Below are 25,152 nucleotides of genomic sequence, written 5' to 3'. Positions count from 1 at the left end.
GATGAACCATCGGCACAGCATCCTCCCCTCTCGCCCTCTCATCCCATCCCATCTCACCCCATTCTCTCTCTCCCTCCCTCTCTTTCTCTTACAGGCTTTTTCCCCCCACATATGTAAGCTCACTTTCTTATATGCTACTTTTTTTTTTGTTGCTTTGGAGCATCTGTCTCGCCTCCTGGAACTTCAGTATCTTTGTCAAAGTAGCTCAGAGGGGTTGAGGGATTTGGGATGAACCTCTCTTATTCGATTTCCGTGTTTGCTTCTTCTGGAGGCTCAGCAGATATTTCAATCTAAATCAGCCTCAGTGTACTGTATGTAGATTGTCAAACAAGACCTGCTGTGTTTGTGTTTGCTTTTCGCTTCATGTCACCCCGGCTCAGAGTGTTAAACATTGTAACTGCATACTTCATTGCACAGTATTAGCACTTGTGGCAACTTTATCAAACTTAATGAAGTATCTACGAAGTTGGTGCTTTGATAGATGATGTAAATGATAAATGCAAGTCTTTTTAATCACAATATATTTAACACACTTGATATTGGCTAAAATAATCTCACCACAGTGTCCATTAGTAGCTGATCTGTAGTTTTCGATTGCACCGGCTGGTCTTCCGCAGCAGATGAAGTTTACTGAGTTGTCATGCAGCAACATTTGTCCTGCTGTCAGTATTTGAAGGACTTCTCATATGGGTTTTTTTCTAACCAGTGATTTGCAGTGAATATTGATTTTAATATGTGCCTGATCACTCACAACTATTGCACCTCTATGTGCCATTGTAAAGAAATATCTCAAAATATCCAATTGGAACTACACGATCATCGTGGCCAAACCAATTCATAATAATTCTATTTTTCTGAAATATCTATAGACATTTGAAAAACATATGCTAGCAATCAAATCTTTAACTTTGTTTAATCTACATTGTGTTTTGTCTTTTTTTGGAAGCAAGTAAAAAAAAGATGTAAAGTACTTTTTAATATATATATATATATATATATATATATATATATATATATATATATATATATATATATATATATATATATATATATATATATATATATATATATATATATATATATATATATATATATATATAATTTTTTTTTTTTTTTTTAAACACAGCTGATTGTTGGATGCATGGGTTACTGTTAGATTAGTTACTATAATATGATGGTGGTGAAGCAATTTGTTTTAGTGTTCCGTCTATACTTGCAGAGGATGACATTTTTATCAGACCAAGCCAGAGTCAGACCTGTTGACAGGCATTAAGAATAACTGAACGCTTCACTGACTATTCAAAAAAAGCCATTCTTGTCACTAATGACCTTGTTTGCATATGTAGGACATATAGAAACGAAGTAGCATTTTAAACTGAAACTGTTCCATAGCCATTTTAGATTAGGATTAAGATTTAGATGGGCTTTTTTCATCCCAAAATTCACTTGTTATGACAGCTCGAGATTCAACAGTACAGGAAAAAGAATCAGAAAAATATGCATAAAGCAAAATAGAAAATGAATAGAAAAACACAAGATATTTACAAAAACAAACCACCTTGTAGTGTTTTTAAGCTTTCATATTGAGGATTTGCGGAGTACTAGTAATGAGACATTGTGTTTGCGTCACACAACTTGTTTGTAGGTAGGGTGACATAACGGCTCCACTGATTAAATAAACGTATCTCACATTAAAATCTCCACAAGCGGAATGTTAAAGTAATGGTCACTTACGTTAATGCCAGTAAATTCTTTTGAGGCGCGGTGAAAGCTGCAGTAAGCTTGATCTGGGGGAAATTAACGTGCTGCCATTGCTCTCAGAGCCAGCGACAGCAGTGGTCTTCAAATAGTTTTAAATACGTCCAATAACTGGCGCAGAATACCTTTCTAACACATTCCTCACAAATAGCATTGTTACAGGCTTCCAGCAGCTTTCTGGTCCGGAGATCGGCGGGCCAAGTGACACTTTACAGGAGCATAGCAAGCAGACTGAGGGATATAAAGAGCAACACATACATTTAACTTTTCTATTAAAGTGTGAAACGGGGGATTTATAGAAAAGGACAGGCGGATTTATCCTTTCCGTGCTTGTAAATGCTGAGCATGCAATTACCCCTATAATAGAGGCGTTGTGTCCAAATTGGGGCCATTAAAGTGATTTAACAGTGCGTGGATTGGTCCTGGCATTTGCGAGGATGTGTACACACAGGGTGTAGGGGAATGGGTGTTTAATCACATCGTTTTAGAGCCCGGTAATAGCACAGCAGCCCATGTAGAAAACTGATGTGCCACACAGTACAGCTTTACTCATTTGGGACTGTAGTTCAGACCGGACTCCACCCTCTATTTGAGTGTGGTTATATTTTTGGATTAGAACTATCGGTCTCCATCACTGATTGACGTCAAAATCGTTTCTGAGTGTCTGCTTTCTGGTGTTGCGCTCGCAAACAACCATGCACTGTTGTGTGTAAATACATTAAATACAATATATTTGTGGGTTATTGCACTGGACAGTAACCCCTTAATCTTCAAGTGGACTGTGTCTGAATTTAACATTTTGCAAAAGTTCATGGCAAATGTGTTTGTCTGCAATATAAAGTCCCTTAATTTGTGTGATTTCATTCATCTGAATGTTTTTTTAGCATTCAAATTTTAGCATTCAAAGTGTTTCTAAGGTTTGAGGTAAGACTTTACTGATTCTTTAATTGATAGTCAGCTGCCTGGAAAACCGATTACCAGTTAATCATACATAATATGATAATACATGAGATATGTTGGATGTTTTTCCAGTAGAAGTTGTTTTAATTATTGACATCTATTCTCATCTACTGTATGTCTGATATGCAATCAGATTAGGGGTACGTGTGGAATTAAAGGAACAGGTGTTAAAGTAAACACAAAGTTACTTGAATGATAAACTAAATAACACAGAAAAACGGTTTTATTCGATGTCTGTCGCTGTTCAGCAACTGGTTTTCGCTGTTGATGTCATCTGTCTGTTTAGTGTTGATCTTGTACATTTGTAGAGGCTTGTGCAGCAACATTTCTATATGTAATGTGCAGGGAATTATTATGATATGCTGTATGTATTGTATTATTAAGTCTAAAGTTGACATTATCAGCACTAGAAAGAGTAGGGATGCGATGTATCAATTTCTTTCAGCCAATAGCAAGAACCTTTAGTTGCCTGCTTCTCAAGGCTGATGCCGGTAAGATAACCGATCGTTTCTGTACCTTTTTTTAAAGAAGTTAAGAACCTTGTGTTTATTCACACCTGCGGGTAAGGAAGGCTTAGATGTGGTGAGCAAACATGGGTGATTTAATATTCCAAAACTCTTATAACATTTGTTGTGTTGAAACTTTTTTTTCTCCTCTTGTAAGCCTTAGGGGACATGTATTGTGTGCTGCGCTTGCTGTTGTTGTTGTTCTTTTTGTTTTTTCTTCTTCTTCCCAGTCTTGTTCTTGTCTGGGTTTTTTGGCGGATCACAACTGTGAAAGTGCATTTCCCCACCTACGGTATTAGACTGTGATGCTGTGCTTGTTAAGTCTCTGAAAGCAATTTGGCTTTGTATTATCGTCTAGGAATTCCAACAAATACGATAAATGGCTGATAACGGATATTTCCCATTAACAGGCAGATAATTTATCGGCCTGATATCATCGTGCATCTCAAAGAAAAAGTGTGTGTCAAAAGTTCTTGCTTGTTTGGATTTGCATCACATTGCTAGGGGAGAACATAAAAGATTCTCTTTTTGTTAAAAAAAAAAAAAAAAAAAACTCCTTCCATTTCACGTTTTTTTTTTTTCTTTCTTCCACTCTCAACCTCTTTACTACCGGCGAATGGCATTTAATGCATCTTCTGCATCCTCAAAGACACCTCAAGGAAGAAAGGAATTCATCAGAATGAATAGGAGGCAGCATTTTTAATATTGCCCTCATATGCTTTGAAATGCAAGAAACCCTTTCACTCTCTTCTCCACTGCTTCTTCTTTCTTGTCCCCCTGTTTTCTCCCTCCCCTCTCCTCCTCCTCCTCCTCCTCCTCCACCACTTTTTGCCCCGGTCTGTGCTCTGTGCGCACTGGAGTGGAGCCCCTGTACAGGCGTGGCGTCCTGGGGAGAGCTAGTAAAGCATTTATTATGGGCTTTGCAGTTCTGTATTATACTGGCAAGCACAGAGCCACTCATGCTTGGCCTTTAACTTCCCTCTGAAGTTCAGCCATACATGAAAAGAGGGGGCTCTGGCCCACTAATATATTCCTGGTTTAATATTGTATCAGGAAAGAGTGAGGGACGGGGTAAAGATGAGAAGAGGAAAAAAAGGGGGGGGGAAAGAGGGGAGAAGAAAATTGTGTTTAAAAATGTAAATGAAATCCATGAGAGGGTTCTTCCGTGGCTGTTCACTTGGTAGTTTGCTGATTAAATATCACGTGGCGACACTGGCAATGCCCAGCGGAGCTTTTGAACCCTGGATCTGTGAAGAATCCTTTTCGAGGCTTTGTGCGTGGGCTGTCTAGCATAACTTCCTCTCAAGTAACAATATAGGGACGAGCAGACAGGAAGCAGGACCGCTTTCTCACCACTACATTCATTCACTCGCCGACTGCCCCGATATCAACTTTGTTGGGCTCGGGGTGTAAGTGGGAAAATCTCTGTGTCTATAAAAGAGCAGAAGAGCGACGCGAATTAGCCCAACTATCCATCTTTAATTTCTTTTTTTTCCTTCCATTTTTTTTTTTTTTTTCCCTTGAAAGATCTCCCCCCTTTTTCTCATCACTCTCCTTAAATCGCTTCCTCATTGGCGGGTCGTACTTTTTAGGTCAGGCGCTTTTTTTTTTTGGTGTTTGGGGACATTTCTGTGGTATTTTATTGGTGTGTTCACCATATGGAGGGGGACAATGGGCAGGACATCGGGCACACCCTAATTTTTGGATTTCTCTCTTCTCTCTTCCGCCTCTCCTCTCTTTTGGGTGTGTATGTCCGTTGTGTGTCCTGGTCGAAGGAGAGACCCTCCTCCACAGAGCTTGCAAGAGGAACCAAGTGGAGACGGTGCTTCAGATCCTGGCGCTCCCTGGCACGGACGTCAACATTAAAGGTAAGACTTTCTTGCTTTCTCCGTAACCTCAGTCTCACCGTCATCTCACTTCACTCCCACTGTTTGCTCTGGGGTTTTTCGGAGAGCGATTAACACTGGAGAGGGAAAAAAAAAAAGAGGAGAGAAGAAATAGGAGTGTGTGTGCGTCATCATTGAGGTTAACCTTCAGCTAAAATGTAAAGGGTGTGTCTAGGAAGAGCGGGATGGGTTTGGAGACTCCGATTTACAGCTTTATGGCGACTTTGCTAAGTGAATTGGATGCCTTTTGATATTTCAGAGTGACTTTCTTTGTCCCTTTAGGTCAAATATAATGAATTGCCCTCCTTTTATTGAAATGTGCCGTTTCAAAGGGTTCCTCCGGTTTTGCAGTTGCCCTTTGCGTCTCAGTAGGGGGCTTACGTAAGAGCTGATGTCCAATATGTGATTAGGCAGAACTATGTGCTAAATGGTAAAATTGCCACTTGCCACTTTGTAGTTGTCTCCCAAAACGAGGCCCATGTTAACTGAGGCAAATCATTTCCGTTGGAGGCTGAGCAGATCCCCATTACTCCATTTTACTCTTTAGGATTTGTCCGACCATGTCCGTTTAACTAGTAACTAACACTTTAAAACATGATCGACTGAAGTACTTTAACGTTTCACAAAATGCAGATTTTTACATTATTGTGTAAGACATGGACCTGTTAATAACTCCCAAACAAGAATTTTAAATAGCGGCCGTAACCATAGCTAATCAGTCTTTAGCAGTCTAATGTGCTTTGTTATTCAACTAATGGAAAAAAACAATTGTAAAAAAAAATATTTGGAATTTGTCTTCGCCCAATTTTGGCTTAGGATTCCTCCAGTTAGCCCCTGCTAGCTTTCTTGCTAGCCACTCAGAGCTAACCAACAAGTTAGCCGCAACCAAGTGGGTTAGCCTGCTCATGCCACAAGTCTCTCCAAATTTTAAATCTGTGTTCAGGACTCTCCAGTTAAACATTGTCCAATACATCTATTGTAATTACACCTGATATGTAATCAATACTTGCACTTTAGTCACCATTTTCCATGTAAATTCTTGGAAGAAAGCTAAGTCTTTGAATATTAGACATCTTTTAAATATGTATTTAACCAGTTCACCTTAAAATATATCAGATAACAGTTTGTTTTTTTTCCAGATAATTCATCTTTCCTATTTATTTATGTTCTTGTTTGTGTGTTCTTGTCTCGGCGACCTTGTAGACCATGCAGGCTGGACGCCCCTGCACGAAGCGTGCAACCATGGTAGCACCACGTGTGTGGAGGCTCTGCTTCATCACCACCCCGCCCCTGTGCTCAATAACCAGGTGGGTGGAGTCAGTCCGCTGCACGACGCCCTGCTGAACGGACACATGGACATCGCCAAAATGCTACTGGAGCATGCAGGTGGGTGCACTTCACCAGTACTTTTAGAGCGTAATCTGATGTACAGCATCACACAAAATATGGGTTTTATAAGATGTAGCTAACACAAATTAACTGCAGTTTTACCGTTATGATAGCAAAAAAGTACTATGTTACCAAGTAATATTGCTCTTTAACGTGGTTGCTAAGCAGCACATCAGTACTTACGTGACGGGTCGTGTTTTGCAGAGGTTGAGAATATATTCGTGGTGGTTTGCCCTCGAAGTGGTGAACGCCAACATCCACACTTTAAAGTTGGCTGCAGCTTTGCATACATTTAGGATTGGGATTGGATTGATGGATGGAGGCACATTAATGCACCGTTCGGTCAGCCTCAGAGATATATGGTAAACATACGTAAATTGATTTATATGAAAATATATATATGCACCTTTGTGTATCATGGTGCATATATGTATATAAGGTAAGGCTATTGCTTTAAATTTTTCTCTGCCAATAAGAACAGGACCAGATCTTCCATTATTTTAATGTTGGTTGTGTCTGTATTTCCTTTCTAAGCTGAAGCTGTGACACTGGTATGGGTCTCAGCGCTACTCATTTTCTCAATACCATTACTCAGGCAGGTTCAATTAAAAACTCCTCCTCTCACTATATGTTACATGTTTGTACATTTCCTAATTGGATGGGATATACTCAACTGTTTTCATGTCTCTGTGCAATCCATCTTCCCTGAAATGATTCATTAAACCAAATGGTCCCCGTCACACTGATGGAATCATATAATGTTAAAATAAAACACCTTTAACTTGTCTAGCCAGTCGGCTGCCAAGAGAGCTAATCTGTAGAATTAGCCATTTAGCTAATGATTTACTACAGCGGTGGGCGGCGTGTCACTGCTGCTGTAGCCAAGACAAGCTTTCAATTTAATGTAGCCAACAAATGTAGCGGAGCTTACTGACAGATTGAATGCTGCTTTCGACCTTATTAGCAGGGGCAGTTTTATCTTAACTAGCCTCCTGCTGGAGGAGGGGACCTGTTGATGGCGAGGCTTTTAAAGGGCCACTCCACTGATTTTACACATCAAGTTAAGTATTTATTGTTCAGCCTGTGGAAGCTGTTGTATAACGTCTTCTCCAGAGTCTGAAAAAAAAACGACCTGATGTCGTCTGGCATAAATCCTTCCCTACAGACGTGGGCCATGTAGCTTGAAAGACAGTTTCATAACGGTGGGCAGTTTGACAATTTTAGATTGTGATCAATTCTAAAGGCATCCGCAATCTACTTACCAGGTGAACTGTAGAGATTGTGGTGTTGTATGTCCTCCTTTCAAACTTCCCAAAATCTCACTGACTATCTGTGCTGATTGGACGGATTAATTGCTCTTCCTTGGGTGACGTATCGTAAGAAATGCAACACGAGTTATGGCTAGCGGCATGGCAGAGGAGGAGCTCGTGCAAAAAAAAAATTAACTGATCTTTCATGTATTATTGTGTTTAAATGGCGCAAATGGAGAAATTCATAGGCTATAGGATAATTGAAGTCTGGCTGCAGTCTTCAGGGTATTTTATAATTAAGAAAAAAAGATTGCAATTTAGAACTCGACTGTGGTTATGATCAAAACGCTTATGTTATGTCCAGATTGCCTAACTCTTCATGGGCATTTACCCAGCATGGAGGATCGGACCAAAGATGCAGTTGATTTGCATTATGGAACATGTTGATGTAGGGTTTTTTTGGGCTTCATCTATACTTCGGAACAAAAATTAGGGTTTATCTCTTGCCTATTTATTTATTTTTTTAATTCTTTTAACTGTTATTTAACCAGGATAGGTTAAAGGATAGGTTTGAGGTTAAAGGCCCTGACACAGCAGGTCAACACCGGGCATTGTCAGGGCTGTCAGTGAGCATCCATGACTCTAGTCAGTTCGGTGTGTCCCATGCTGTCTGCAACTTTTTGGTTGACTGAGCGTGTAGAATTGGTCGTCTGTGATAGAAATCACTCTGATTGGCTGTTCAGGTAAGGGAACCAGTGCACAAAAAGAGAAACGGAAAAAAGAAAGGATGATTTCACACATTTGATGTGTTTAGTGTGACTTTAATCAAACATATTCTACATAAGAAGCGTCTGTATTAGTGATGGTCTTAATAATTGCTGCATAATCATGCAATGGTTTGCTTGCTGGCCGTCGGTAGCAGTATTTGCGGTGTGTTCAAGTGCAGCTTTTTGGGGCGATACGCAGGAGACGTAAGGCGACACAACAGTCGGCCCTCGGTGTAGCTACTTCTCTGATACAAAACCAAAAAATAGACAATATTACAATTTCTAACTTCCCATAGAACGAAGAGCAGTACAAGCGCCGACACGTGTATTTTCATTGTGGTTTTGTTTAAAGGTCAGTTGGTGAGGATAAGACAAGAATGTGATTATTTATCTAGATAAGCATTAAAAGACGAAACTATGAGAATTGGAGTTTTTTTTTGTTACCTACAGCTGCACACACACACACACAGTGTGCCCAAGACAAACAGAATTGGTACTGAACCCCAGAGACCGTCGCCGTCGTCTGCCTCTTCACTGTATGATTTCTAGATCATCTTTACCATCTCTCCCTCCGCCCCCACTGCTTGTCTTCATAATCTCCATGCAATCCTGCTCTGCAGTTTCTGTCCAAACAGATTACAGCATCACCTCATAAGATGTCTGTTAATGTCTTCCTGACAAGATTAGAGGAGTCAGGATCCGCCGCTTGCGAAATTCACATGCAGGTTTTTTTGTGTGAAATGTGTCACAACACAACTGGCTGGTGTGCCTGCATGTTTGCGTGCCACATACAGTCTGAGCTCAGGGAGGGTTGAAGGAAGCGTGACGGGTGTCAGCTCAGGAGAGGGTGGCGTCGCTGGGTGCGCGGCAGCAGGTGGCAGAGGAAATGTGTGTGCGTTTTTTTTGGGGGGGGGGGGGGGGGGTAAAGGGGTGTCATTCCACCAGCGTTGAACAAGTCTCCCATGTAACGTACCTCTGCCTCCGCTCACTTCTCAGTTTGACTAATTATAGTTAATTTGATTCGACTTTCCCATTAACACATGTACATATTCTGTCCTCAAAAAATAAATTAGACTGGGATTGTTTAGTCCCGGAGAGGAAACAAGAGAGCGCTCCTTTTTTTTTTTTTTTTTCCCCTCCCTTCCTCAGGAACAGGAGGGAGAGCAAATTAAAAGAGGTCAGAGGAAGAAGCAGCTATCTGTATCTGTAAAATTAGAAGAGGAAGAGAGCGTGTGTATGTGTGTATGTTAGTGTGTGCGTGTGTGTGTGTGTGCAGCAGACGTCTGGCCTGCTGTCTAGGCCAGGTCTCCTCGCAGGGACAGAGCAGAGCAACAGGACTGAGAATACTCCCAATCTGAAACACCTGCAGGCTTGTACATTATACTTCTTTTTCTCGCTCGCTCTCTCCTGACTGTTTGCTATTTCCTCACACCTTGATGACGGGTTGTCTAAAGGCTACAGCAGGGAGCTGATGAGGAGGTGGTCCTCTTGACTCCAGGCTATAGTGTCTCTCCCTGATCCGTGATGTGGTTGCCATGGACACCGTCAATTGGCCTGACTTTTTTCTTTTTCTTTTTTTTTTTCTTTTCTTTAAGTCCAAGCTGTTAAATGTGGAAAAAGTTTTAGCTTTGGGGCTACATCATGCTTAGTTACTGTAACCATCTTCATGTTGTTGTTCACTCCAGTTCTTTTACTTTTTGTGCTTGTGGCTGCATTTCTAACGCCCATACATCAGACTACTTTTTTCGAAGTCTCCCATGATAGTAAAACAGGATAGTGGGCCATCTGCATTCCTCTCTCTTTTTTTTATTTATCGTATTCCCGTGTTTTATTCTTCGGGGTGCCCGCTGCACCTCCTGAAACGATAATTTTCATTGAGGCATTCACCCTGCCGTCCTAGTTGTTTCCAACAGACCGGCTGAAACAAGCTGCCAAGGTTTTGGTAGGCCAGAGAGGGCAATGCTGACACTGGCACACCAACAAAGCCTTTATTTGGGAGTGATCTCACCCCTTTGTAAGCCTGTCTGCTTGGAGGCCTGGGCTCTGTACGAGTGTGTGTGTGTGTGTGTGTGTGTGTGTGTGTGTGTGTGTGTGTGTGTGTGTGTGTGTGTGTGTGTGTGTGTGTGTGTGTGTGTGTTTTTTTAGGGGTGAATTGTAAGAGGGGGAGGAAAGGATGGATCCCACCCCCAACCCCCTCTACCTCAGTCCCTCCAGGCTTATGGAGCTGGCAAGGAAAGGATGCCATGGCTGAGGGCAAGGCTGACTCTGCTCTCCTCCCCCCATCCTACCCGTTGCCCAAGGCCCCCCCTCATGACCCCATGTATAAGTGTGTTTGCGTGCACGTGGCTTTTAAAAAAGAAAAAAAAGAAGAAATTTACACGGTGTTGAGGTGTCCTTGGCTATATATTTTGGTATATGTGTATGCATGCACAAATATTTTCTTGAATCTCGAATGCTGTAATGAGTGTATGCTGGGTTGCAATTAAGCATCTGTACGTGTGAGTGTGTGTTTGTCTGTGTGTGTGTGCTCGCCTGCTGACGCTCCCTGTACCCCCTTCCTCAGCTGGTACGAGTGTTGAGATTTTGCGGGGTGGCCAGGGCAGCCGGTAGCCCTGATTGGAATGGAAAATGACCCGGAGCCTTTAGCTGTGCAGTTCAGACCTGGCACACACACACACACACACACACACACACACACACACACACACACACACACACACACACACACAGACACACAGAGGAGGCGTGTCGGTGAGCAAAAGGGGTGGAGAAATAGAGAAAAGAGCCTTTAAGCTGTCACCACTCGCCCCTGTGAGCGTAATCGCTGATGGCGTCGTCTCAATGCAGCCCACCGTGTTAGTAAGCACAGCCAGTCCACCTCGACTTGTAAACACAGACACATTCACACACACACACACGCACACACACACACACAGCCTCATTTAGATGCTCAGAGGGGAAAGAGTACGGGAGCAGAAAGAATTGTTCAGGTGTGTGCAAATGCGTTTCTGTCGTTTCTCTTTTGTCTAATTGTTTGGCTTGAGTCAAGTTCAGCGACGGCAGGAGAGGTTGCTACATGACTGCCTCCTCAATTTCTCCCCGGGTTTTTGTGCGTCTCTCGTACGTGTGCACACACATGCGTGGTTAACGCACAGCGCCCCGTGGTCCCTGCAGATCTTAATGTGAACGAGTGTTTGTGGAGCAGAAAGATGTCATTTGCTCAGTGGCACAGGAAACACACGGTCCCCTCGGACCGCTGTAGTCAGTCATGGTTTGTCTCTGTCTGTTTGTCTATCTTTGTCATAGATACACGACACACACACACACACACAGGTAGCGCTTTAGACACACTTGGGCCTCTTCACTGTCAGTACGGTAAAGAAAGTTCATTCTGCTCAGCTCTTATTTCCCTGTGGGTCCTGAACTGGCAACTGCGAGGAACTGAGTACTTGTACTATTAGAGGTGAGGCTGTGTTTGGAGCCCTCGGCTTCACTTGTGTGTGTTGATGTTTCAACTGCAGCTTTCTCCGGGCTGTATTTCAAGGACTTTCCCTCGCTGGGAATTTTTTGACTTGATTCTCCTTCTTTTCTCCTCTCTTCCTGCCTGTCTCTCGCTATCCAAACCCTCCTAACCAACCTTTCTTTCTGTGTTTTGGGGTGGTTGCCAGGATTAAGTTTGGAGCTCAATCCAACAGTCTCCCCGGGTGTTCCTCAACGTTCTTTAAGAGGAGGGAGAGACCCCTTTTCAGATGTGTGCTTTATATAGATGAGGGCCAGCGGCGATCAAAGGAGGGTGCTGATGATTTTGCAATTTGTTACCAAAGGTTTCTTGCAGGCTACTTTTGCCCAGCACCACCTTTTTCGAGTGTATGAACACATACAAACATATTTTGCCCTTTTTAAATAGCTGCAGCATTTAGTGAGCATGAAGGCCACACGGAGCCCGCTCCAGTGAAAAGGAAAGGGCAGAGGCCATGGAACATTGAACCATTCATGCTTATTTTGCTGTCCTCTTTCATCAGCAAGGTTCTGGCGGAGTTTTACGGTGTATATTTATTTGTAAGGACCACATAGTAATTTAAACGGTGAATTTACAACTGTGGATAACATTCTCTTCCATCCACAAAGCGGAGCTTTCCAGGTTTAGTTAATCTCCTCTGTCGGCTTGAAGGTTGATTGAAAAACAAGGAGATGATTTTGCGTTGCTGGCCATGAGGATTGTTCTCTGTGTCTGTGCTCCAGCCCTGAGCTCAAACTGTCGAACCCTTCACAACGATGAAATGGTCGAGCCCCACCCCAAATCAAACCATTCAGCAACAACTCTGAAGTGGAATTGAATAATGTATGCTTGGAAAGTCTTGGCAGATTTATTAACAGACACATTCTTTAAACTGTCCTGAATACAAATCCCAGATATTCAGATGTAATGTTCCATCACACATGAAGTCGGCACATTATAGTAAGGTTATGTATCGGACACTTGTGACATTTTTGCGATGCAGCAGTCGAGGCTTGCACAAGCACTGTGCACAACTCAGAACAGTAACAGCACGTTAAGCTAACCTGAACCAGAGACTATAACACTTGGCTATAAAATGCTACTGGCTTAACCTCTGTCCACATGTGCTGAATTGCCTCATGACGGAGAAACTAACGAGTTGACAACTTTGCTAACGCAGCCAAACATCAAGCAAGTGCGACAAAACACAAGAGACAAGCCACCTTATATCGCTCACTATTCAGCTGCAACACCCCCGTGTCTGGGATGGCGTTTTCTCTTCTTAGCTTCCTCCATCAGCGTCCTCGTCGGTCTCTTCACCTCTGTCGTGATGTCCGTAGAGGCTGCTCAACCCGGTTCTATGGCCCGCTCTCCTGGCCCCGCTTCTGGTGCTAAAAGTCATCAAGAATGGCCCTTTAATTCAAGGGGCACAGTGTCACAGTATCTAGTGTTGGAACAGTATCTTGTTGTAGATTTGTAGATTATATTTGTAGATTATACATTTATTATTTATTATTATTATTATTATTAGTTTTATTTATAATTTTCCCGTCCACAATTTACTTTTCAGTTCACCTGTAGAGATTCCAGTATTTAATGTCCTCTTAAGTCCATTTTCCAAACTTCACATGTGACTGACTGGCAGATCCGTGCTGCAAACCGTCAGAGTGATGTAGCCAACTAGGTGATTTTGTAAATCATGTGTTTTACATTGTTTTTTCAGCATTTCTGCTTTCGTAGATCGTGACAGCTGAAGACTTGAATGTGAAGCGTAAGTCGATTCCTAATTTTTCTTTTCTGTTTGAAAATGCATGTGCCATACTCTCATCCAGCCTTGTCTAGTTTCTATGGTGTCTTGGAAGCCCATGCAGGCTGAGCACAGGTATATGTACGACACAATAATAAAAGTTCAGTCAGTCAGTATTGAAAAAAAAAAATTTTACTTATAGAGGACTGTACTTATTTGAAATTTCCTAAGAGGAGTTTCACACTACAGTAGATGCTGAAAGTCAACAATGATTAGCGTTTGAACTCTGGTGGAGTGGGTGACACAATGAAAATCATGTTAAAGTGAAGACATTCAATAGCAGCTCAAGTGTGTTTGCTTAAATCCTTCTTTCTTTAGAAGCTGAATCCTGCTGTGTGAGTAGAGTTTGGTACTTTTATAGAGGTTGGAGCAGCAGTGGGGATGGCACATATGGTGTAAAGCAGTTATTCATTCAGTAAGAATGTGAGTCTGAATTTCCCAGGTTTAGCTTTGTCATCATAATGTCAAATGTCGAGGCCAAATAAATTCACTTGAAATATACTTTTGTAACCACTCCTTCTGGTATCAGACCACAGATACTGAAGGGCGAGGGTCCCTTTGAAAACTGTTGGCAGTGTTTTGTGGATTATCCAGAGTAACAGGAACATTACACCTGACATGGCAATGTTTGATTTTTTTTGTTTTGTTTGTAATGTACTTTATCGCTAGAGGATGAACCCTGATGATTAAGGTGATCCCCTGACTTTTACCCATCAGCATGTCAAAGGTTTCATTTATCCAGTGAATTATCTCAACAGACTATGATTCCTTGACTCTCCTTGACTTTAGATACAGTCCCCTTACCTTTCCTTTTGCATCATCTGCAAAAATCTGCAAAAAGACACCCCTATCTGCTTTAAAAAGTTGCTCTAAATAAGGTTTAATACGCCACAGATTATACTTCTACTACACCTGCTCATGTTTTCGTGACACCAACAAAAGCAGATTTAATGTCCAAGGTTTGAACAACCTCGGCTTTCTTGCTCATCATGTGAATTCGTGTGATATCATTCTCTTCCATCTCCATTAGAGGTCCGTCTGCAGCCACACCAAATCGTTTGAAACTGTTGTGAATCTCAACTGTGAGGTCACGTCAGTGCAACAACATGATTGGCTGATAAGTCTCCCGGTATGGCTGCCATAAAGCAGATGGGCCCCGAGCAACACTCCACTCTGGCAGCGTTCCTCCTTTTATACATCCATGGCAGGGTTATGAACTAGAACAAAGCGTTTATTGGATGAAAAATTAATATACGCCCCCTCGTGCAGGATGAGTCATCTGCATTTTTAATGATTTGCCAGGAAGTTAACCATTTCTTAAATAAAACATAAATAAATAACTAAATAAACAAAATACCTACAACATTTTTTGCCACTATTGGGCCTGATACTGGCGTATAGGTGAGATATGGGGCCAGCAATATATTAAAAAAACACTTAGACAGCAGTTTTGGCTTCATGGGTACAGAAAAAAAAAACACATAGTCATAGTGCGTCTTGGACGGAAATAAAACCCCAGTGAGGTAATTTGTATTAAATTATTTTGTGCATTAAAAACCTTGCAGTCAGAATATAATTTTTTAATTCATTGTGTCTTTACCTTGGTCTATTCCTCTGTATTTTTGGATCGATTGTTGTTGCTTTGAAGCCACATTTCGGTCCACTTAATGGCATCGAACTCCCAAATAGTTTGAGTAACTAAACGAGGTTTAGTGCACGCTAATGGCATCTCAGGAAACTGTTCATTTTCTTAGCACACGATGATTCGCTGCATGATATATTATTAGCTCTAACGGCGGATGTCGGTGATTAGCCTTTTCTGATTCAAGAGACCAGTGAAGAGTTCATTCGGGGCTCCACTCTGATTATTTAAGATGCTTAACGCCAGCAGCTGATCAGCATCCTGTAATTTAGAGTATATCTGCTGCCCCCTCTCACTTGAGGTGCCGGAGTGGCAGGGGATTACGCAGGAATAGCGGTTGGTGTCCGTGCGTACACATGTTACCCTTATCTGCCCCACCACCTCCTGAAGGCTATGATCCAAGTGTAATCTGCGCCTGACCGGGCAAGGGAGGAGAGCAGGACCACGGTAATCACACACAACCTGTTAAGGATGGCGCTCACCTGTGACTGAGAGGACAAAGCACTGGCTATAATGACATTAGTAGAGGCAGTGTAGCGCCGTCCCCGCTCCTCTAGTACCGGCATACAAAAGACATTGACCTGACTGCATCATCTGACGAAACCTCCTGAGGCCACGCTTTTTATACTGTGAATATCAATGCAGAAAAAATGGGAGAAAAATATCCCTGAATGCTCAGACGGCGTTGCTAAAACATTGTGTGTGTGTGTGTGTGTGTGTGTGTGTGTGTGTGTGTGTGTGGGGATGGGGGGGGGGGAGGTTTAGCATATTCACATGTCTTGCTGGTCTTTTTCTCTTTCCTGCATCTGATGCCTCTCCGCTGGCTGCTTTGGTGCTTTCACTCGGGTCGGCCTTGTTGTTTTTTGCTGTGGTTTTCGAGTCGCTAGCTAGCAGCTCCCTGTGGATATGTGATGCCGTGCCCCTGGCTGCAGTTCACACACTCGCCCTGCCTCTCTCATTGAGGCAGCGAGGGGGGAAAGGAGAAAGAGAGAGAGGATGTTTACCATGCTGTGGAGCTGCCTGCTTCCCAGCTTGTCTGCCTCAGACCAGAGACACAGAGAGAGGGAGACATAGGGGGAGGGAGCACTGCATCTTTCTTTCCTTCCCTCCCTCCCTCCCTCCCTCTTTTTGCGCCAGTTTTCCCCTCCTCCCCTCTCGCTTTTATATTTCTTGTCTTCGCCTGCCCTCTAAAGGCCAAAGGGCTTTGCGCTTTGTATGTATATGTGTGTGTGTGTGTGTGTGTGTGTGTGTGTATGTGTGCGTATGTACCAGTCAGACTGCATCTGGCTGGTGCATCAGGCAGTGGCTCTCGCTCGGCATGTGCGTTTCCTCCCTCTGCTCTGGCTTCAGAGCTGAGGTCTTAGTGGGGGCATTTTCACATTCATGTACACACACACACACACACACACACACACACACACACACACACTCACACAAATGAACACACACACACACATAAAGGATGGTGTAATTACCCTGTGCTCTCATGTAATCCCCCAGGTGTTGTATTTATCTCCACTGCAGCATATCTGACACCCAGCGCCAATACCTGGATTCACTTCAGTCAACGTCCCTGCACCAGAACCCTTCCCCAGTCTCTAGTCTCATAACAGTGTGTGCGCGTGTGTGCGTGCGCGTGTGTTACATTAAAAACAGCACGTGACTCTATTTTCATGTCTGTTAGGAAATACGTGATTCGGCAGTGACCGTGACCACAGACATCTTAGGTGTTGAGTGCAGTTTGCTGTGTGGTAGGACATTACAGTGCGTTTTACACACCGGGATGGATGTTCTCGTAGTGTAGACAGGAAGGAAAATACATTTGAAATCCTGGAAAAGCAAAAAAAAATAAAAAATACAATAAACAAAACACACAGCTTATGCTTAATGGAAAAAAATTTGAGCAGGTAAACATGCAAATGTGACAGCACGCACCGGCAGACACGGTTAGCTCTCAGGCAGACAGATCCACAATCAAACACGCAGCCGCACAGGCAGTCGCGAAGACTTTCAGGCAAGCCGAGCCCAGGGCCGTGCTGGGGGGGGCCCTCTCCTCCCCACGCCAGTGTCGTCTCTCCGGTCGGAGCCTGTCTGTCAGACGCGGGTTTGACACGATGACGTCGGGGAACTCTAGCGCTTCTGTATCTGGCGTTTCTCTCTCCGGCGCTGGTGATGTGATGTACATCTCGCGTGTAAGCGAACAGAGCTGACAGAAAGAAAGCTGGAAGAGGCAGTGGTAGGTTTGTGTTGGGCTGCAGCAGACACCTTTTTATTTGAATTTGGGCGGATTCTGTGTTTCGGTCGGTTTTGTCGTCATTTGAGATTTTCTAAGGGAACTCTGGAGCCAAAAGATTTCTATTGTTTGAAGACGGGAATCTTGTATTGTAAGTGCTGCTTCATCTGGTGATTTATGCTTAAATTATCCCTATTTTTGTTACACTCATTGACAATCTTCGCTGCTGCAACAAGCCATTTTCCCGTGAGAGGAGAACGCACTGTAGGAGTTTCATCTTATTTAACTAATGCACAAAATTCATGCATCTCAAGGGGCTGGTGTAATTTAAAAATGTAGTTCATGCATATACACTTGACATATTTGAGTAGTCTTGATTTAAATTTTTCCCCCCTTTGTTTTTTTATGTAGCAGTTTAAATGTCCGTGTGTTGTGCCAGCTGAGCACAAGTGCGGCTGCAGCAAGTGTCTGTGAAAGGAGGGGGAGTAGGTAGGATTCTGAGAAGTGAACCTTGTACTCCCTTTTTTCCCTTTCTTCGCATTTTGGTTGAAAACACTCCACAGAGTGCTTGGGGTTTGTGGCCCTAGTGCCTCTGCTGCACCTTAAAGGCCCCCTTGCTGGGCTCAGTCCAAGGCCGGTCCCCTCAAAGGAAGCCACAGAATGGGACGCATTGTGAAGGAAAAAAAACGACCTCGGTCATGCCATCTTTTTCAGAGCTCACCTGGAAGGGACAACGGTGGATCCATTTTACAGCACGCAAGACGCTGCGTGTTCCTGTGTGTCTGTGTGGGGTACTGTAGTAGTGTCCACATTCTGGTGGACCTGAACGTCTCTGCCGTGTACCCGCCAGTGGTGGACAGTAATGGAGTAAATTTACAGAGGATTTGTACTTTACTTGAGTATTAGATTTCTTTGATACTTATTACTCTTACTTGAATACATTTCCAAGACAAATATTTTTACTTTTACTCAAGTTAATTTCTAGGAAGGCTGAAAAGTACTCGTTACTTTCCGGTCTGCTTTTTTTTTTTTTTTTTCCTAAAATAATATTAGACACAAGCTGTGTTTGTCAAAGAAGGAAACCTATCACAGTGCACGCTCCCCACTGGGATCTACGTAAAAGCGGAAATACGTCATCCCTCCCCATAAGGATACCACCAAAGTAGCCACGCTCTCGACTGTGTTTGTCAACACAAAACCGCGACAATGGCTGCTTCATGTAGTTTTTTGTAAAGCAGTGATTCTCAACCAGTGGTCTGGGGACAACATTGGTCTTTGAGGGGGTTCCAGTTCCCAACTTAGCTAAATGATAGAGAGTTAGTTGGATGGTGCAGGTTCATTTGGTTACAGTTTTAATGATTGTTAATAAACATCTGCATCTGCAACATCTGCTGTCCTCCTGTGATCCCATTCATTTGATTTGTTTTTATAGGTGTTTCTGCAGGCTTTATATAACATTGTGGTTCTAAAAGCAAGCACATCAGTGCAGGTGGTTTCAAAGAATTCTCAGAAACAAGAGTTAAAAGGTCCTTAAATTCATTTAGAAAAAATTATAGTAATTCATTGATGTGAAAAATAAGAAATTTACTCTTACTCTTACTTTTACTTTTACTTTTACTTAAAGTAAATTTAAAAGCATGTACTTTTGGATACTTAAGTACCTTTAAAAGCAAGTACTTTTTTACTCTTACTCAAGTAACATGTCGACTGAGCTACTTTTACTTGTAACGGAGTAAATTTTGACCAGTACTATTTGTACTCTTACTCAAGTACTGGGGTCGAGTACTCTGTCCATCTCTGGTACCCGCCGTGGTTGGCTTCACACATTACGGCCCCTCCTACTGGATGAGCGTAATGGCGAGGACGGCTTGTTATAGAAACCTGGTGATTATGGCCCGCTGTGAACAACCTCACTCTGTCTCACACACGCCACTCCGCTCCGTCTTCCCTTCCCTCCCTCCCTCCCTCCCTCCCTCTTGGCCTTTCTCTCGTGGCCACTTTGATCAAATCTGTGCTCTTACGTCCTTGACTGCTGCCCCCTATGCCTGACCCCTGCATTTGAAATTTCCCCGCTTATGTAAAAGTTTATGTAGATTAATGCCACAATTTATGCAGATTCAGTTTTCGCCACTCAGGCTTGAAGCACTAAAAGGTAGATGAGCGCTGACCTTCCCGGCTAACAGCTACGTGAGCTCTCAGCGATTATCTCATAACTGCTGCACACGGTGTTGGTTCTGTGGCAGACAGAGAGATGGAGAGCAATTTCAGAATTCACAACGTTCCATTTTTAACCTTTTTTTTTTTTTTTCTTCTTCAAAAGTGTCATTTAAAAAATGGCTGTCTTTTTGTCAAAATGGCATTTGTGGTGCTTGGTAAGTGTGGTTAATGTCACAATGCACCACACACCTACACACACTCACACACACATGATTGCCCCGCCTTTAAGACATCATGCCTCCTGCAGCCCCACAGTGTCTGTCAAACAGAAACAACTGCCAGCAGTGGTATCAGGCAGCCGTCTGTGTGTCACGCCGAGCCTCCACAGAGCCGTAAACTCGCAAGTGGCAGCAGCATTGCCGAGGCTGAACAGTCAAGTGCCATCAAGAGCAGTTTGCCATAGAAATGGGTCTATCTGAAAGCAAACAAAGGGCTCGCACTTGACTCGACCCGCTCCATGTAGGCTAAGTGCGCACGGGCCTGTCTGACACTGGAAAATGGCTTTCAGTCTGAGCAGACAAAGCAGAACAGTAGAGAGAGTAGATGGTAAATGTCAGCATTCTAACTTTCCTGGGAGGAACAAAGTGTTCAGCCGCGACTGTCATGTCCAGTTTGAAATGTGTGTGAAGCATGGCCGAAAGGATGAGGCGAGGTTGTTGGAGAGGCTTTGAATTTGTAGATAATTGTTATATGATTTATTTTTTATTTTTTTTCAGCATTAATAACTCTTCTGTGTCTCTTACTAAAAAAATAATATTTAAAGCTCGTCAATAATAGGGAATAGGGAAAGACTCAGTCATCGCATCGAGTGATTTTGATCAACTTTTTTTTGCCGTGAATCACCCTCACAAACCTCGTTCTCACATCTGAACTTTTAGCAGGGCAATTTTCTGACATCACAGTCGAGGTCTGTTGCGAGGTTGACACCCCCGGTAGCTCTCTGTGTTAGTGTTACTGATGATAGCGATGAGCACGCTCACAGCATTAGATAAAAAAAAAAAAAAAAAAAGAAGAGAGAGAAGCGAGCAGGAGAGCAGAGCCTCATTTAGGTCACTAACCCTCTGCGCCTCTTACACAAACACAAAGTGACCCGCCAGTCACACAGTTGAGACAAGGTGTCAGCTGAAGTTAGTGCTGAAGTGAGCTAAAAGCCCTGGCTGGCACCGAGGCCCAGTGGGAAAACAGCTGTTCACTTTAACTCCTCACTTCACCGCGAGTGTGTGCGGGAGAGTCTGTGCATGTGTGTGTACTTTACAGGATATGCATTCATGTGTGTGTTGTTTGTGCACTATTTATATCGGTTGCCGTGTCCCACCGTTGACCCGCGCGGCATCTCTTCCGCCTTGTTTGACAATGATGCTGTGGCCCTCGGTAGCTTGGCTGCGCGTCGCTGTGTCATGACGTTATCGCTGATGCTGCGGCTGGCTGTACACGCTGAACTCATTAACCTCCTCGTCTCAGGGCGATCAGTCAGTTCAAATGAAATACTTCTTAAAATCTTATTGAATTCCTACAAAGCTTCTCAAAATAGGCGGACGTTACCTGACACCATTTAAACTTCATCACTGAGGGCCAGATGCATAAAGCTCTATGTGGATTCACGACTAAACATTGTAGTAGCAGTTGTCTTTACTTCCTGACCAGCAGCATACACTGTAAAGAGGATGCCATACCAGAGTTCATGTTTGCTTCAGGAGATTATGTTTTATTTTACAAAAACTACCAGAATTAACCAAAACTATGGGAATCTAGAGGCTTGACTAGAAAGAGCAAAAGGATGAGAGGGAAAATTCACAAACTAAATTAATAAAAGAAAAGCCGCGAAAAACAAGACCACTGCGAGACCTCCATCCTCGAAAGGAAAAATTAACAACCGAGGAAAAAAAACAAAACAACTCCAAGAGGGTCGGAGCTCCTTCTCCTGGGCACCTGAGGGAGGAGGGAGGAGGGCGGAGGGAAGAGAAGAAGACAGTAGCTCCTAAGGGTGGAGCGCGTAACATTTGCGCCTGATCCAACACTCATTAGAACAGAAAAAAAAAAGCACAGTGTAAAAACCATCCACGCTGGTGGCCACGTTTTGCTCTCTAGTCGTCGTCGTTGTCTTCTTCTTTGTGCCCTTGGCGGATCGCAAACCAGTGAAAGCCTTTTGTTTTCAGATTGATGATATAAAGGTCGCAATATCGGGCCACAGCGGTTCCAGCGTAAATAAAAAAGAATGCTAATATTCCTTGCTCATCAACAATTTAAAACTGAGTTCACAAATATGCCTCTGAGTGATCGGCGTGTGTAAACGTTGCAAAGCAACTTCAACAATGTTTTCCTCTAAAGTCTCTCATCCTATATTTCATGCCCACACCTTCATTTCGCCCACAGCCTTCTCTAGACGAGCGTGTGTACGTCTGGTCTGAAATATGAATTCTTCCTTTACAAGAAACCTTTTTTTACGCGAGGGTAAAAGCTTGTGTGTTTTTTTTGTTTTTTTTTATGTGCGTACACAATCTTTGATAGATCCAGCCCCAAATGTTCTCTGCGCCAATTTCTAGGCGAAGTACTCTCGGGTCACGCCACTCACATCCTTCATTGCTTTAATTCTATGAGGCAACTTGGAGATGAGCTTGAGCGAACGGAGAATAATACCGGGAGGGTCAAAGAGTATATACGTTTAAGTAGCTATTGCATTTGGATTTTCAGTTTTGTCTTGGTGTGTGTGAAGGCTGTGACATGCTCTAAGTGCCCGTGCGTGCACTTTGTCTCGAGCACTCCATCAGCTGAATACATAATGTGCTCTCGTCCTTGCGCCTTCATGTGGAGAGTTGTTTTAGTTCAATAGAGCCATTTACGGATCCTCTTAAATACTCCCCTGCTGTCTTTGTACAAAATTGATGAAGTGTTTGCCTCTATCGGAACAAAGTTGAGCTGACTGTTGAGTGTTCTTAAAGTTCTGTAGCACAATTAAAAAATGAATCACCTGGTGAAAAGTATCAAAAGTATTTACAGGCACTATCGGCTTGTCGCAGGTTGTTTTTCGATCCATGCATACAACCTTGTTAAGTGCAGTGATGTGGAAAAGGAAGCTATTGTGTGCGTTAAATAGAAGTTAAGATAGAAATGACTGCAGTCAGAGTCAGTAAGGTTGTTTGGTCTGATCCTGTATACATTTCTTCCCCCTCCAGGCTCAGCTCTTCTGCAGCAGACCGACGGAGGTGGCAGGACTGCGCTGGATCTGGTCTCTGCGACGGGTCAGAGGGAGGAGCTCCTCCACAGCGCACAGGTCGGCGACTCAAAGAGAGACAGAGCTGTCACTGAGGTCTTGAACCTGCCCCTCCTCGAGGCCGGATCCACTCTGCTGGCCCACCTCATTTTCTCCTACCAGCAAGAGAGGGGCCTGTCGGGCTGCATGCAGCCCAGCGACACGTCCAGCAGCCTGGCCTACAGGCTGGTCCGTGCCCTGGAAGCACACTCCCTCCAAAGTGTGACTTTGGGCTGGACGGACCGGCGGGCGGCGAGGCTGGCAGAGGATGCGAAGACACTGTTAGAGCTCGGCAGAGGGAGTTACCTGGGGCAGGTGCCTCAGGCAGTGAAGGAGTGCAAAGGAGAGAACACACAGTTTCTCATGGAGATCCTGGAATTTGTTAAGTCTCAGGGAGAGGCGCTAGTGGTTGACTTGTGAGATGGAAATCTGAAAAAGAATTGAATGCACAACTTGCAAAATGTTGAAATGTTGTTGTTGAAATGTTACTTGTGTCTGTTAGAAACAGCTGTTTACTATGTCATCACACAAGCCATGTTAATGTATGCCTCCAAAATGTCGGGGCCCTTTCTCTTCTCCCATTCAGATAAATGAGTAGGCATGCATTCTGAAAGATAGCAGTTCATTTTGTAGAGAATTCATTTCATACTTCTGAAAAACAACCACTTAGTTTGGAGTGATACACTTCTTGTTTTGGTTGAAAATCTTTCACGCTGGCTAAATGTCCCAGAAAAATGTATTCACGTTGAATGTTTTTGTATAACACTACGATTTCTGCACAGGCTGTTACTACCTCAAGTTCCTTATTTTCTGCAGCTACTTTTCTGAATGTACAAAGATGATAATTGTTTTTTCACACGGTTTTATTTATCAAAATAAATGAAAATATGTGAACTGAAAACTCTCACAGCAAGGAGATGTAATTCTGACTGCATTTAATACAGAGGTTGCAGAAGTACACATTCTTTACTAGAGTAGAGACACTTTGTGAACGTAGACTGGAAAAAGTAGAAGTACCGATTCAACTTTTATTCTCGAGTAAAAGTAACAAAGTACAGGCTCTGAAATGTACTCAAGGTATAAGAGTAAAAAGTGTACCACCGACTGACATTTCTACCAGCTATTCTGTGCAAAGCTAACTGAACCTCACGTCATATCAATACAAGTTAAACTTAAAGGTAGAATGAGCAGGATTTGTCCATGCTGTTCTTAAATGCACCACAAAGATAGATGATTATTGAGTCTCATTTCAAGGGCATCAAATACCAACAAAACAGGAAAATCCAGACACCAAAACACCTTTTCTCATATTTCCAGTTTCTTTCTCTGCCTCATTACGTCTTGCCACATCTGTGTGATGCGTGTGTGATATGGGAGGGTGAAATTGTCTTGAAGGTGTAGAGCAATGACGCAACATCGAAATAATTCCCCTCAAATGCAGTGAAACTAAATATATTAATCTGTTTTGATAATGTAAGGAGTAGAAACTGCGGATGTGTTAAAATGTAGGGAGTCAAGTAAAATAAGTCCTCAAGTTGAGCACAGATACCTGAAAAACCCACTTAAGTACAATAGCAAAGTATTGATTACGTCAGCAGAGTGGTCAGGTATTTTGTACCGATAAATCAAGGGGAAATGGCGTCTGCAGTGCAAGAGTAAAGGGTACTCTAACAAATGAGTGGCTTCATGTGGGGTGCCACAGCGAAGGAGTAAAACCAGTTCTCAAAGAAAGTCCTCCTGAGATGCTCGAGGCACTGATGTGCACTCGGGGCCTCAGCCGCACAGACAGCCGTGAGGAATGAGCCACTTCCTGAAGCTGAACACGGCTGTAGAAAAGGAGCTTAGGCCCGCTTGTTGGAGTGGGCGATGGAGCCGCGGAGGTGTCGAGTAGGGGAGAGCTGAACCTGAAATGTGAGCGTAGCTTGTGCCGGAGACTGAGATGAATGGCCTTACACCCCTGCTCGCTCCCCCAGTGATGACAAAAAAAA

General features: G+C 43.2%; 1 protein-coding gene across 1 annotated transcript in view; it reads left to right on the top strand.

Annotated features, from left to right (window-relative positions):
• slf1 (SMC5/6 complex localization factor 1) overlaps positions 1 to 24,071 on the top strand; it is a 36,041-nt gene extending 11,970 nt beyond the window's left edge. The window contains exons 16-18 of the mRNA XM_030417212.1: positions 5,000 to 5,092; positions 6,314 to 6,496; positions 23,088 to 24,071. Coding sequence (XP_030273072.1) covers positions 5,000 to 5,092; positions 6,314 to 6,496; positions 23,088 to 23,584 — 773 coding nt within the window. The 3' untranslated portion in view covers positions 23,585 to 24,071. The remainder of the gene's footprint in view (positions 1 to 4,999; positions 5,093 to 6,313; positions 6,497 to 23,087) is intronic.
• Positions 24,072 to 25,152: the final 1,081 nt, after the last annotated feature.

This window comes from Sparus aurata, chromosome 5 (assembly GCF_900880675.1).
Source record: "Sparus aurata chromosome 5, fSpaAur1.1, whole genome shotgun sequence".
NCBI classification, from domain to species: domain Eukaryota; kingdom Metazoa; phylum Chordata; class Actinopteri; order Spariformes; family Sparidae; genus Sparus; species Sparus aurata.
This window is presented reverse-complemented; position numbering and strand designations above follow the sequence as displayed.